Below are 14,835 nucleotides of genomic sequence, written 5' to 3'. Positions count from 1 at the left end.
GATGGAAAGAAAAAGAGCAAGACAGAGGGGAGGCGAGATAGATATAGAATTTCGAAGGGTGAATCAGGCATCCATACACCAGTCGACTCGGAGTTTCCCCGCAAAGCGGTGCTCCGCCCGTTGCCTAGAGCCGCATGACTCGTATTTGTCATAAACTAAATTATGATTCGATGAGAAGATAAAAATTGCATCTCTTTGCTACTTCCATGGCTCAAGCTTGATTCATAAGACAAATGTGTTTCAGTGCACCGGGCATACAGTAGATCCTTACCCTTTTAGTGCCAGGCCACCAGCTCCGGCTCCCAATCCTCCGGCGGCTCTTTGGTCGTTTAATTTACGGCCTTGGAGTATAACTCTCAATTGATGTGTATTACTTCGGACCTAGCTGGGCATAATTATGCCGCAACATAATTCAGAACCTAAGGTTTCTACTACTGTCATACGTTCCAAGGTTCAGGATACCTAGCAGAGAGCCCAAAATGCAGGTACCTCTAGCTATATTTATATACATCCATATTCTACAAACACCTCAACAAATCCTCCTCCTGAACTTGATATACCTCATCAATCTTCTCTCCAGTTCCCTCCCCACAAGCAAAATCCTGATTAACCCGCTCAACAAACCTTTCCACAAACTCACTAGCAGCCTCATCAACAGTTACTCCATTAATCCCAACCCCCTCCAAACTAGTCACCTCTTTCCCTTCCAACCCACATGCAACAATCTGCTTGAAGAACCACATTGGCTCCTGAGTAACATTCAACCCAACCCCAAAGCTACTAATATTGCGTCGCAGATGCACACCCACAGCCGTAATCTTTTTCGGCGCCGCCCCGGCAGACGAAGCAGGATCTTGAACCCAAACACCTGGATCCTCAGTCGTGAAACCGTTGACACCGTATCGCTTTAGCACATCGATGACGCTGTTCTCGAGAACGCGAATATGGCACCGCGGTGTTAAGCCCAAACGGCGGAGGTCGAGGATCGTATATGCGACCATTTGGCCTGGGCCGTGATATGTTGTTTGGCCGCCGCGGAGGGTGGGGTGATACTCTGCTTTTGGGGCATTGGTGCCGGAGGGAGTGAGGATTGCGCGGATTGGCTCCAGGGGTGGTGGGAGGGAGAGGTGGTTTGTTGGTGAGTTGGGGCAGGTGTTTGAGGGTGGGAGGTCGCGACGACCGGTTGTGTAGACCGGGTTTGGAGTGAAGGTGATGATTGTTGGGTCGGGGGGTGGAAGGTGTGCATGCCCCGGGAGATTGGTCTTGAGATCTGTTTGCGACGATAGGGAGCCCGGGGAGGTGAGCTTTTTTGTGTGTGAGGAAGCGGCTTGTAAGTGCTTGCTGGAGACTGGACACTCGCGCGAAAGGCGTGGTGTGTGGGAGGTGGAGGTGAGCGAGTCTCATTATGGCGACTTTGATCGTGGGATTATTCAAGGCAGTAGGTATTATTCTCCGTAATCATTGCAGTTGGACAATTCGGTTTCCCTCGGAGTTGGAAAGTTAGGAATTTGAGTTGCGGAGAAGCTGGGAGCTCTCCGATAAGATAAGTCATGAGCTCCGTAGACTATGACGATCATGGTCGCTCTGCTACAGTTTTTACTCTTTGATTGCATGTTTTGGCATTTCAATGCTCATTTCATTCTACTTCGTATCCAAATGTTAATTGGCACATCGGCATCAGATAACAATAAAACAACATCGCGGACACTTGGCTTTTCTGGCTATCCTGCCAGCGTAAACTCAAATTCAGCCATGGAAAGACTTGCTTTGCAAGGCGATCGATATGTTCATATCAGATCCTTTTGCAGTGAAAAAGAGCCTGTTGGGGTGACCAGCTATGAGGAGATACCATTGACTAGTCCCTCCTGTTCACCCGCGGGGGGAAGCAAGATCCAGTCCCGCACACCACCCTTCCAATCCGCAATGCGACCCTCGCGCACCTGCACCGTAACTACCCGTACATCACTATCAATCGACATACTGGCGCGGCGCGCAGCCGGGTCCGTTCGCTGCTGCTGACCAAAGAGAGACATCTCCTCCTCTTCGAAGGTGTTGTTCTCCAGATGGCGCTCCTTGCACCAAGACTCCTCCTCCGAGCCAGGTTCCAGGAAACGTGCTTCTCCAGTGATAGTAGTGGAGATACTAGAGAGAGCACTGGTGTTCAGGTTGAGAAGCAGGCTGGCCAGTGATGAGCGGGTAGCGGCGGGTGGGGGAGATCCGTCGCGCCCACCCGGGGCGCGAGTTGGTGGGCGGTGGGAGACCCAGTCATGAACGAGGAGCGATAGGCGAGGGTTGGAGAGGAGGTGGTTGGTCTTTCGGGAGGCGGGGTTGGTGGTCATAATGATGGTAGGGTAGGGGTCGAACGGGGTGGAGGGGAGGTAGGTGTAGGACATGAGAGAGATATGGGGAGTGAGTTTATCATCACATGTTGCCAGATGGAGCTAATTGATGGTCATGGTCAGTATTTTGGAAGTGTGATTGGGGCAGATGCGCTGGGGTTCGGTGATTGCATACGAAGCGGGAGTTCTTCAGGCAGGCGACGACCTCCGAGGGCAAGCAAGTTGCCTCATGAGGGTGGGTGGTGGTGGCAGATGCCTCGTAGGAAAGAGGGGGATTGATAGAGTCAGCCATGGTGACTGGATTGCAAGCTTGTTTAGAGCTTGGGCGGAGGAGTTCGGGATGGAGGATCGATCTGTCGAGGGCGGTGTCAAGGTGGGCTGAAGGTGGGCTGATATCAACGTCATCCAATTGGACATTCTATGTACACGGCGGATAAGGTTGAATCTACATTAATGTGGAAACTTATGGAAATTCTACGGAGAGGCTCATATTATGATGATCAAAACACTGAAATTATTTTGAAGTAGGCTATCTTTACATTAACGGTTTCGGATGAGCTTTCTCGGCTGATAAGCCAAAAAGCTGATTCTTTCAATCAAATATAAACACCGACTCCATGACATAATTCACAATAAATAAAATGCAATAAGATCAGAAAACAATTCGTCAAACTCGTGAGTCATCGTATATGTGTATATCCAGATTTTCATCGGCCAGCGCATAAAAAACCAGTTTACTCATCGTAGAGATCCATGTCGCCACTGCCATCCTCCATCTCCGCGAGAGCGTCGTCAGAGTCAACCATTTCTTCGTCGTCGTCAAGGTCGCTTTCGCCAATCTCATGATTCGGTAAGACGTCGATACGTCCATCAATCATGACCACGCGAGCAATTTCGCCATCTTGAATGCTGCCACGCAGGATGAGAACAGCAAGGCGGTTGAGAACCTCCTTTTCGATGATGCGACCGAGGGGACGAGCACCATAGGCTGGAGAGTATCCAGATGCACCAAGGTAGTCCTTGACTTCCTCGGTACATTGGATGAGGACGTTGCGACCATTGTGCTCCAATCGCTTCTGAACCTCAGCAAGTCGTAGATCCACAATCTTGCGAATCTCCTTCCTGGTGAGGCGATTAAAGATAACAGTACTGGAGATACGGTTAAGGAACTCGGGGAGGAAGTAGTCGCGGAGAGCACCCATAACCAGTTCGCGAGTTTGGGGATCAATGCGGCCGTCTTTGGTTGTGGGCCGGGACAGGTACCCAGCACCCAGGTTGGAGGTCATGACAACAATGCAGTTCTTAGCATCAACAATGCGGCCTTGTCCATCGGTGATACGGCCGTCGTCCATCAGCTGCAGAAGAACAGTGAGGACTTCCTTGGCAGCTTTCTCGACTTCGTCAAACAAGAGGATGGAGAAGGGGCGACGGCGCAAGCTTTCGGTCAACTGACCACCGGCGTCGTGACCGACATAGCCAGGAGGTGCACCAATCATTCGGCTCAGCGAGTGGCGTTCCTGGTATTCAGACATATCGAAGCGAATCATAGACTTGGGGTCGTCGAAGAGGAACTCCGCGAGGGCCTTGGTAAGGAGGGTCTTACCGGTACCGGAAGGACCACAGAACAAGAAGCTGGGAGGCGAGTTCGGGTTGCTAAGACCAGACCGCTGAAGTCTGATTGCATTTGAGACAGACACAACAGCCTCCTTTTGACCAATGACAAGTTTGCCCAGGTACTTCTCCATGTTGAGCAACTTGTCCTTCTCGGTAGTCTTGAGTCGGGTGACGGGAATGCCGGTCCATCGAGCAACAATCTCGTTGATTTGATCGGGACCGACGGCGTCGGCGAGCAGGGCTTCGCCAGCGTCACCATGGGCAGCTCGGCGCTCGGCATCGGCCCGGGCACGGTCAGCCTCAAGACGCTCAATAAGAGTCTTAGTTTCGGGGATGGCATAGTATTCGAGATCGGCCGCGGTGACGGTGTCGCCTGAGCGCTCTGCTTCGTCACGCTTAACTTTGAGGGAGTCAAGCTTGATCTTGGCATCTTGAACTTCCTTGCTGCGTTGCTTTTCGCTCTCGTATTTCTGGCGCATGGGGCGAAGTTCTTCGGAGACATTGGCAGCTTCCTGCTTGGCAGCTTCCAAACGGGCTTTTGATGCTTCGTCTTGTTCGCGTTCCAGAGCGTGAATTTCAATCTGAAGCTGTCGTAGCTTGCGCTCGAGGGTATCCAAAGCTTCAGGCTCAGACTCTCGAGTCACACGAACTGCGGCGGCGGCTTCATCGATAAGGTCGACAGCAGAATCGGGAAGACGACGGGCTGTCAGGTAGCGGGAAGCGAGAGTAGCCGCAGTGACAATAGCACCATCAAGGATGTTGACACCGTGGTGGACTTCGTACTTCTCCTTCAGACCACGAAGGATAGAAATAGTTTCCGGGACTGAAGGTTCCTTGACCAGGACTTGCTGGAATCGTCGCTCGAAGGCTTGATCCTTCTCGATGTACTTGCGATACTCACTCAAGGTCGTAGCACCGATGCAGTGCAATTGACCACGAGCCAGCATTGGCTTGAGAAGGTTTGCAGCATCCATGCCACCTTCGCCACTAGATCCAGCGCCCATAAGCAAGTGGATCTCATCAACGAAGAGGACAATTGTGTCCTTAGAATCTTCAATTTCTTTGAGAACACCCTTCATGCGCTCCTCGAACTCGCCACGGTATTTGCTGCCGGCTACTAGAGAGCCGACATCAAGGGAGAGGAGCTTACATTGGGCGAGATTGGCAGGGATATCCGCATTGACAATGCGGCGGGCCAGTCCCTCAACGATAGTTGTCTTACCCACACCAGGCTCACCAATGAGGACAGGATTGTTCTTGGTACGCCGACTCAGAATGCGAATAACACGTCGGATTTCCTCCTCGCGACCAATGACAGGGTCAATTTTACCCTCACGAGCTAAAGAAGTCATATCGATGGTGAACTTCTTCAGATTCTCGCTCTCACTTTCCGAGTCTGCGGTCTTGGAGTCCACGCGCCGTGTACCACGAATCTGCTGGACGGCGGTGTCGATTAATTTAACATTGGGGATGTTGGCGTCGGCCAGGGCGCGCTGAACCTGGGAGTCCTGAGCGGTAGCCTGAATTAAGTGGTCGATCGCCACGAAGCTGTCCTTTTGGGTCTTGGACAAGTCGGTGGCTGACCGGATCACCTTGGCGAGTGCGGGAGAGACGCTGACGGACTCTGGAGGAGGGTCTTGGCTTGGTAACCGAACCAGCAGCTTCATTAATGAACGATCTAGCAGCTGGGGGTCACCATGAGCTTTTTCCACCACTTGGCGGAAGAGTGGCGCGGTCGCGGCATCGTGTGAGGAGTGCCCGGCGGGCTGTTGATTGTCGGCATCGTCTTGGGAGGGATTTAGCAGTGCAACTGCCAGGTGGATAGGGAGAATTTGGGAGTGGGCGTATTGTTCGGCCAGAGCGCTAGAGTCTAGCAAGGCCTTGTTGGCCCGGTCTGTAAATTGGGCGCCGTTCATTTTGAACGGATATGTCGTGGTAAGATCAGTCGAGATGAAAGATTTATGGGAAGGTAAATGAGTAGGTGAAAGAGTTAACAAGATCGATTCAGAGTGAAAGACTGTAAGTTATAATGGTCTGATGTGGCGGACGTCGATGATGTAGTTAATATACTCGTCGGCCCAGTACCCCGCCGATGCCTCATGACGCCACGACAACCGTCTACAGCGTTCCAGAAAGTACGGGAAGCACGTGAGAACCTTCCAGATATGAGCTGTATGATTGGCCCATTCTCTCGATAGTGGGGCCCACTGCTTCCCGTCAGGGTAGCTTGTTTACTTTGCATTGCACTTCTATAGATCTGATATACTTTATGATATGGAGTTTCTTACTATTCAACGAGAAAGTATCGGAAATCTATTAATCACGACAAGTCGACTATCTCAAGTATACCACAGAACAAAACCCATACCCAATACCGTTTCTGAAAAGCGAAATTTGATTATTCTGCAATGTTCTAGTCTCTTCTCGATTCTACCACTCACCTGAAGCTATATCGCCCAGTGAACATGTCGCTCCGGTCGACCATCTGAGCGATGAGGCTCATCATTCCCGGTATTTGGATCATGCTGGTCCAAGGGGACGGCGTCCTGTCGGCAAAGCGGGCAAGTGGTACTCCGAGTAAGCCACTGTGTAATACAAAGGTAATGGAACAGATGACCACAAGGCAGTGTAGTGACCCTTCCTCCGAGCTCTGGAGGGTTTAGGCAAATAGCACACTCTACTCCAGAATCAATCATTCGTTGGTCAGCGTCTGTCGCGGGTAAGGTGGGGAGGGGATTGGGCGTCACCGGCCCCTCTGGCTGTTCTTCGCTTAGAAAATCCAGTTCATCGCTAGACAAACCTATTCCAGGCAACTCATAATCTATTATTGATGCGATAATAATGAGCGTTTGGTAATACGCTCTAATTGCCCATTCATCCCCACTGTTGACCAGCTCCTGGACCTCTCTGTTGGAAAGACCTCCAAGCGAGGGCATATGGTCAAAAGGTTCAAGTATGTCGACTTCAATGTCTGTGAGATCACTCCCGTCATCCGAGATCAACTCCGGTGGCTCTTCTCGACCGTCCTGGGACATTGTATTAAATGATGACTTACCTTGGACTAATGGACTTTGACTCGATGGTTAACAATTGGCGAATTGGCGAAAATTTGTATGGGAAATATTTGCGTACAGTGCAGTAATTTCAGTGTCGTTGCGATAAGTATTTGAACTGAATGTAAATGGTGACTCGAGACCAATGCAGGAAAAATCGTGGTTTTATATTCATCATGATCATGCACTTGTCTAGCATTGTCTTCATTGATTCTTTGTGCCGCTTCAAAACAAAGGAAGAATCCCAATGTTGGCATATATATAGCTCTCATTATATGCATTGTTTCAGAGTGCGATTCAATGAGAAATAAAGAGCTGAATGAGTAAAATGGGCATTTTCTGTGACTGAACAATGGCGTCGAGGAAATGGGACCATCAACCAGTCTGAGACCGGACTACAATGGACGAGTATTGGATATTTTGAACAAAGTCCTTTGTGATAATGTCTTGGCTAGGACTTCCATCCAAGAATAACAAATGATCCCGGCAATGAAGCGGAAGTAGAGTCAGACCACGCATGAAAGTATTGGTTTTCGATATTACGTTGCGAAATGACTAAACTAATCGCAAAGGAGACTCATGGGCGTTGAATGCCGGAAATATGATATGCCTGCATTGGACTTGGCACATACTATGACTGTCCCTGTACATCAATCCGTTAAATGTGGGTCGATCGGCCAGGTTCCACGCTATGAGATCACCAATCCTAATCGCACGTCGAGATAGTATAGTCCCTCTGTACCTTGGTTAGCTCAAAAATGGATAATATTTTATTTTATTCGAACTCCAAACAATGCTCATCATACTTTTCTGGTCGGGTAGAATGGATCTAGAGCTGACCTGTTGGTCTAGCCGTGCGCCAAGTCGCGTTGGATGAGAGTCATGACATCATTGGCTCCGCATCCACCCGCTCCAGCTATTCCCGGTTGATTGCCCGACGACTTGCCCAGTGTTGTTGACCGGTGTAGCCAAATTCGGTGCAAGACCAAGAACAAGGATATCGAACCCGGCTTGCCGGGGGGATCGAGTGGTCCCCATTGTGGCAATATCCAGCTATCATGCATGCCCACCAAAATCCGAAGACTCCATTATGAGGTCATGGCACGGTTTAGAATCAGAAGGAGGGGTGTGCACAGAGCTTAATCAAGGCAGCCTCTCATGATTTAGTTGACCTCATCTTCCGGTCTTAGTCTATAATTACCCCTCTCCCCTCGTACTTTCTTCCATCTTACATCTTTACAATTCTCCTCTAATCAACAACCTACACTCAACCCTCCACCCAATCTCAAACATACACATCCACCATGCCTATCTCCGTTCCCAAAGCCGACCACCTCAAGGACCTTTTCAGCCTTAAGGGCAAGGTTGTTGTCGTCACCGGTGCCTCGGGCCCCCGTGGCATGGGCATTGAGGCCGCCCGCGGTTGCGCCGAGATGGGCGCTGACCTCGCCATTACCTACGCCTCTCGCCCCGAGGGCGGCGAGAAGAACGCCAAGGAGCTCGCTGAGACCTACGGTGTCAAGGTGAAGGCCTACAAGTGCGATGTCGGCAACTGGGAGAGCGTGCAAGAGCTCGTCAACAACACAATTAAGGACTTCGGCAAGATCGATGCCTTCATTGCCAACGCTGGCCGCACCGCCAACAGCGGTATCCTCGATGGCTCCGTCTCCGACTGGTCTGAAGTCATCCAAACCGACTTGACTGGTACTTTCCACTGCGCCAAGGCCGTCGGCGCTCACTTCAAGGAGCGTGGCACTGGCAGCTTCGTCATCACCTCCTCCATGTCCGGCCACATCGCCAACTTCCCCCAGGAACAGACTTCATACAACGTTGCCAAGGCCGGCTGCATCCACATGGCCCGTTCTTTGGCCAACGAGTGGCGCGACTTTGCTCGTGTTAACAGCATTTCTCCCGGATACATCGACACTGGCTTGTCGGACTTTGTGGAGAAGGACGTTCAGGACCTTTGGAACTCTATGATCCCTATGGGTCGCAACGGTCAAGCTAAGGAGCTGAAGGGTGCTTATGTCTACCTGGTCAGCGATGCTAGCTCTTACATGACCGGTACCGATCTCCTCATCGATGGCGGTTACTGCGTGCGGTAAACGCAACATGTACATTAACGACTTTGATTTCTCGGCTGGTACCACATCTTTGACGATAATGTAGCTTCGGATTAATGAATGAAGAAAAGCATCTACTTTGCTAAGTCTGTTTCTTGCCACGTAATAAATCAATGCCTTCCTATCACGTACTTGCCAAGATATTTGAAGTGGATTAGGGGATTAGACTTTATGGTCGGTGGCCCGGGCATGGTATCCACTAGAAAGTTCTACGGCCAGATTGAAGTAGCCCACATTTAGTTTCCATCGTCGAATACCTTTCACTTTACAACGTATCTGTCAGTCATTAAGTTTTCTTTGGATCAGTCCCAGGTGATATACAGCATTTTGGTCCTCAATGTAATACATCTTCATTTTGCTGGCTAAGGTATTGGCTGGGTTACAAAGGAAATGAAAAAATGTCGCAAATATCCTATAGTCATTGGCAGTAGTGAATGATCAAAGCGCACAAAGGCAAATCAGCCAAAAGAATTAAACGTCACCATTTAATAGGTAATGCCAGTGCAGCATGGTAGTAGGTTTGGTCTGATACTTGCCACATATAATAAGGCGTCTGTCTGCATTTTGAAAGTATCAGTAGAAACTCACTAGGCGCCAAGTTACGATCTAGCAACATGCAAAACAAACGATTTACCGTACGATTCAGCCTAGGAGCCCCGACGGTCAACTTCATGGAAGCATACCCACGGTCAGTCAATGAGCTGAGCCGCACAGAAGTTAAGTTGCTGACAGAGATTTTGCATGTATACAACACCACAAGTTTTCAAGTCCAACAAGTTCAAAGGCTTATCAAAACTCTTCCAAAAAGACTTCTCCGTCCGCGAGTATCCTTTTCAGGTCTGAACATAAAGTCTTCGGGACTATGTGAGCTCCACCGACCCATGAATGCCGACGTGCTCCGGGACATCTTAAGTCTCGTCCAACGGGAGGTAACACAATGTTTCCATCCATTCGACAGACACCCTCAGCTTGTCAGACCCACCGAAACGTACATTCTCAGCAAGTTGCGCGCGTTGAAGGGTATGTGGACCAAACCTGTACTAGGCAGCCCAGTAGCGCCGGGTGCCTGGCCGTACGAGATCAATGGCTGTGCAGCATGCATACTCGCTCGCATTGTAGTGAAAAAGGAAGTTGTCCTTCTTCTCCGAGTAGCACTGCAAAGCCGGACTCGTACAGGCAGAACTCATCGACCGCGCAGACTTATGATTTTCGTGGATGAGTGTATGAATCGTTTCAGTCATGAAGATGCCGAGGAGATATTCTCGATTTCTAGCAATTTGGCATATCGCATGAAAGATGCCCGAAAGGCTTGTAGCAAGGCACGTGCCAAGCAGGCGAACCGAAGGGGGTTTCGATCGGAAGGTTGTGAGCGGGAAGATATGCCGGCAATGTTGGGAGCAATTGAGGGCCAGGACGATGACCATGATGGAGACAGAGTTGCGATTTCTGAACAGATTGGACTGCCACCACAGAAAGCAACACACCTCTCCACCAATACCGATATGAAATGGGCTGTGCCATCAGTACCTCGGAGTTCAGTGTCAACATGCCCCATTTATGCTGTTCAGCATCAAGATATGAAACAATTGGATTACACAGTTGAAGAGGCTGATGAGGAGTCTGGGAGTTCAGAAGATGAGTGTGATTCTTTATTCGACCATGAGCTTGTTGATGGATGTCATTCGGTGCAGAAAACGGAGAAACAAAAATAAAAAACGGTTGTCTCACCAAGTAGCCCAATTCCTTGTAACAGGACGGTGTATTCTGGCGACGCCATCCCAGGGTGAAAGTGCCTCTGCAGAATTGCTTCCCTCAAGTATCACTTTCATTGCTTAGCGACAAACAGCGTCGCGGATTACTCGCGCGAGTGAAGTGTCGACCCCAGGATTCGTACCAGGCACCAGTACCTGCTGGTCAGGTGACCGAAGCAAGGTTGCGGACTTGGCGGTGAGCCTTCCACTAGGTTATCCATGACAGATTACCAGTATGAGACCAAACATTGACCTATAGACCAGAGTTCTTCATCCATATTTGTCCCAATAGATAATCTTTCCCGAGTGCGCATACTTAGACTCTATCATCTCATATGATCGTGGAGATACTTTAGTATATACGATATCGCCTTGGAAGAGGAAAGAAAATAATGCTTAAATGTTCGTTTCGAGGTACAGTGATATTCGAAATCAGTTTTTTCGCTTTTCTCTCTTCTCTTTTCCCCAGAGAAGCCGTTCTGAAGTAAAGACGGTGTCGGGTGAGGGTAAGACTCGAATAATATGAACCCAACGTGGACAGTCAAATATCGAACGCGCCGGCGTTCTTTGCGATTTTCTTTTTGCTCTCCTTTCGGTCGCACGGGCTTCCGTCCACGCCCGCTCTATGACTTTATGACAGAAATGGAAATGGCAATCGAGCCATGCCGGAGGCCTTCGTATTTATTGGCATGGTCACGTCCAGTTCTGAACAGACTGGCTTGGGTCTCTCAACTACACAGAATCAACGCATCCTAGACATTAGTACCTGGAGCACCTTGTAATCGGAGATATCACGAATGATATGCTCTATTATGTGCTCGTGAGATAGACGTCCGTTCTCCAACCTTGGAAAGAACCTCCTCCATCTCTCACAAAAGTAAGAAAAACGTAATCAACCAGAATAATGGGCTCCAGCTAAATAAAATTTCCAAGTTGACAATCACTCCACAGCCGCATGAGAGTGTATGAAGGCCAACACCGCCTGCACAAAGCCGTCTGGGTTCTCTTCTGCAATATAATGACCGGAGTCTTTGACCTCTGCAATCTGAATATCTCCAGCATAAACTTCTTCGACCATTTCTCTGGCCTCGTGAGCATGCCGGCTCTGTGAGCCACTAAGGATGAGCACAGGTCGGGTACACTTTCCTTTGAGGCGCAAGCTTTCCAGATTTTCTCGAGCATCTTCTTCAAATGCCCGATAAATTTCAAAGGAACATCGTAGTGCTCCCGGCTGCGAGTATTGTAGAGTGTAGAAGTCCAAGTCAAAAGGAGATATCGCTTGAGCGTTGAAGCTCTGTTTAGAAAAGAAATGGTTCAGGTATATCTTCTCCCTTCCAGTCACCAGGGAAAGCGCCAAATCATCAGGCACACTGTGGAATACAAAGTGAAATTGTTCAGGCATGCTTTTGTTCTTGTCGTAGATAGAAGTGCCAGGAAGCGGGCATTCACCCCAAATGACACTCGCCACATGGTTGGGATACAGCGTGGCATATGCATGGGCAATCATGCCCCCAATGTCATGCCCGACCACGTGAATTGCCTGCGTAATACCGAGATGATCATGGATCAGAGAGAAAAGATCGCGCGCCATTGTCTGTTTCCTAAAATCTTGGGCGGGATGTGATGATTGACCAGCCCCGCGATAGTCGGGCACTATAATTCGAAAACCCTCCTCGGCGAGAGGTTTTATCACATGCCGGAATTGATACGAAGTTTGTGGAAACCCGTGGATCAATAAAATATTCCCTTTTGGATCACTGGTTGTTGGCGGTGCGCACTCGATGTAGCTGATGCGGACCGACTGGTTGTTGTCGCTGGGATTCTTGATCCAGGCATTTCGCTTACTCCATTGGTTGGGAAACGAATCAGCTAAACTCTCAAGGCTCATGATTCCGGCTATGATTTGCTGATTGAAGATGGATGTTGAGAATGTAATATCTGTGAGATGAATGCGCCGACTTCACTAGTTGAACCCGCATGCAAGTTGATTTGTCATCAGGCAGCTTATGACCCTTAGACCCTGAGTGACTCGAGGTGAGGTGATCGGAGCACCAAATATAGTCCGAAGGCAAAATCCGACCTAGCTGATCTAGACTCTAGGAGCATCATTGAACAAGCTGATATAAAAGATAGACATTCAATGGAAGGAATCTTGTGTATGGTTTTGATACTTGGCATAAAAGCCTGCATCTGTCCACACAAAAAAGTCCAAGGTTTATCTAAAGGGGCCCTGGTTATTCATAAGTTAATATTAAAGTAGGCGGGCGGGTTCCTGTGGGCAAGAAAGAGAGAGAGATTTCAAAGATTACTGTATATTGGAAATGCACGGCACTCGCTAAATAGACAAAGAAAAAGGAAAGAAACCCTCCAATAATGTCGCGTCGTACCTTTCCAGGTCTTAATTTTAATTCAGGTTTCCATGAAGCTTCTGTCCAGTCTCAAATTTAGATCAAATTTCCACGAAGCTCTTGTTCCCGCTCAATCGCCTCAAACAGCGATTTGAAGTTTCCTGCTCCAAAGCCGGAGAAGTTGTGCCGTTGAATAATCTCCATGAACACAGTAGGACGATCCATCAAATGCTATCATTCGACATTAGCATGTAAGCTACCACATAAAACGAACGAAAAGACAAACATACCTTGGTGAAAAGCTGCAGCAAGTACCCACCCTCGTCAAAGTCGATCAAAATATCCAAGCTGCGAATTGTCTCAAAGTCTTCATGCAGCACAAGCCCGGACTTCTTCAAGCGGGCCCTCATGTCGGTATAATAGGTCTCGGGAACCTTGATGAACTCCACTCCACGGGCCTTCAGGTTGGTGATGTCGCGGATGATGTCGTCGGTCAACAGCGCGATGTGCTGCACACCAGCGCCGTTGTAGAAATCAACATACTCCTCGATCTGAGATTGCTTCTTGCCCTTGGCTGGCTCGTTGATGGGCATCTTGACCAATTCGTTGGGTGATGACATGACGATACTCTTCAAGGCAGAGAACTCACTGTGAAGATTAGTATCTTATCTTGACAGGAGCAGTTTGCCTCGACTTACGTGCAGATTTGGCTGTCGTCCACGGACCAGAAACGATGGAATCCAAGGGCCTTTTCGTAGCTAATAAACCGTTAGTATTGAGTTCCCTCTATTTGTTTTGTTCGCTATTGAGGGAAGACTGCAAAGAAACTTACTATTCGCAAATCTTATCCATCTCATCCCAATCCTGGTTTCCAACACAGTGGTCGATCCGTTGAAGTCCCACGCCAGGCAGGAATTTTGTGATAGGGTCCTCGGTGCCAGATTCCAAACGGTAGCCAGGTAAGAAAGCACCCCGGTATGCCTTGCGCTCGATCAAAGTGTGTGTAGTCTGACCGTATGTCTGAATTGTCCCAACCTTGACTTGGCCGCCCTCATCCTTGAGAACAGAGGGAGCGGAGACCGACTTGGCACCATTCTTGACAGCAGCAAAGTAGACAGCATCAACATCATCTACTTCAAATGCAACATCCTTTACTGCATCGCCGTGCTGCTCGAGATGGTGGTGAATCTCACGAAGCTGGTCTTGTTCTTCGGTAGTGAAGCGGTCGATCTGGTCCAAAGAGCGGAGAGGCGAGGTGAGAATGAAAGTGATATCTCCGTTGCGAATAACATGAGAACAGGTAGCTCGGCTTCCAGTTTCGAGACCACGGTAGGCAATACGCTTGAATCCCATGCGAGTGATGTAGTAGCTTGCGGCTTGCTTGGCGTTTCCGACATACCAGTGGACGTGGTCGTAACCTCGATAGCTGGTGATAGAGGATGACTCGTTCACCGTGGAAGGAGGTGGAGTTGTGGAAATAGCTGAAGGGGCCATTTTGGTGTTTTTTCCTTTTGGGTCAGAATACTCGGTTGTCTTCGTTCTTAAGTTCTTAAATGATACTTCGTGAAGTTATAAGATAAGAAGAGATGGAAGTGTCAGATGTGAAG

General features: G+C 49.2%; 7 protein-coding genes across 7 annotated transcripts; 2 read left to right on the top strand and 5 right to left on the bottom strand.

The window, feature by feature from the left end:
- Positions 1-518: 518 nt before the first annotated feature.
- Positions 519-2,631, bottom strand: N7503_009868 (pyridoxamine phosphate oxidase; the record flags this gene model as incomplete). Its single annotated transcript, XM_057069414.1, has 3 exons — positions 519-1,348; positions 1,850-2,441; positions 2,515-2,631. The coding sequence occupies 3 exons, from the start codon at positions 2,629-2,631 to the stop codon at positions 519-521; spliced, it is 1,539 nt and encodes a 512-aa protein (XP_056916025.1).
- Positions 2,632-3,073: 442 nt separating this feature from the next.
- Positions 3,074-5,869, bottom strand: N7503_009867 (ATP-dependent Clp protease ATP-binding subunit; the record flags this gene model as incomplete). Its single annotated transcript, XM_057069413.1, has 1 exon — positions 3,074-5,869. One exon carries the CDS (start codon positions 5,867-5,869, stop codon positions 3,074-3,076), a length of 2,796 nt encoding a protein of 931 aa, XP_056916024.1.
- A 531-nt stretch (positions 5,870-6,400) lies between these two features.
- Positions 6,401-6,988, bottom strand: N7503_009866 (RING finger protein; the record flags this gene model as incomplete). Its single annotated transcript, XM_057069412.1, has 1 exon — positions 6,401-6,988. One exon carries the CDS (start codon positions 6,986-6,988, stop codon positions 6,401-6,403), a length of 588 nt encoding a protein of 195 aa, XP_056916023.1.
- A 1,322-nt stretch (positions 6,989-8,310) lies between these two features.
- Positions 8,311-9,111, top strand: N7503_009865 (SDR family oxidoreductase; the record flags this gene model as incomplete). The annotated part of the gene is made up of 1 exon (XM_057069411.1): positions 8,311-9,111. One exon carries the CDS (start codon positions 8,311-8,313, stop codon positions 9,109-9,111), a length of 801 nt encoding a protein of 266 aa, XP_056916022.1.
- An 899-nt stretch (positions 9,112-10,010) lies between these two features.
- Positions 10,011-10,841, top strand: N7503_009864 (uncharacterized protein; the record flags this gene model as incomplete). Its single annotated transcript, XM_057069410.1, has 1 exon — positions 10,011-10,841. One exon carries the CDS (start codon positions 10,011-10,013, stop codon positions 10,839-10,841), a length of 831 nt encoding a protein of 276 aa, XP_056916021.1.
- A 979-nt stretch (positions 10,842-11,820) lies between these two features.
- On the bottom strand, positions 11,821-12,768 carry N7503_009863 (alpha/beta fold hydrolase; the record flags this gene model as incomplete). The annotated part of the gene is made up of 1 exon (XM_057069409.1): positions 11,821-12,768. One exon carries the CDS (start codon positions 12,766-12,768, stop codon positions 11,821-11,823), a length of 948 nt encoding a protein of 315 aa, XP_056916020.1.
- Positions 12,769-13,324: 556 nt separating this feature from the next.
- On the bottom strand, positions 13,325-14,722 carry N7503_009862 (4-hydroxyphenylpyruvate dioxygenase family protein; the record flags this gene model as incomplete). The annotated part of the gene is made up of 4 exons (XM_057069408.1): positions 13,325-13,459; positions 13,519-13,876; positions 13,927-13,986; positions 14,061-14,722. The coding sequence occupies 4 exons, from the start codon at positions 14,720-14,722 to the stop codon at positions 13,325-13,327; spliced, it is 1,215 nt and encodes a 404-aa protein (XP_056916019.1).
- Between the last annotated feature and the right edge of the window lie 113 nt (positions 14,723-14,835).

This window comes from Penicillium pulvis (genome assembly GCF_028828015.1).
Source record: "Penicillium pulvis strain IBT 33274 chromosome Unknown scaffold_8_segment0_segment0, whole genome shotgun sequence".
Lineage (NCBI taxonomy): Eukaryota > Fungi > Ascomycota > Eurotiomycetes > Eurotiales > Aspergillaceae > Penicillium > Penicillium pulvis.
This window is presented reverse-complemented; position numbering and strand designations above follow the sequence as displayed.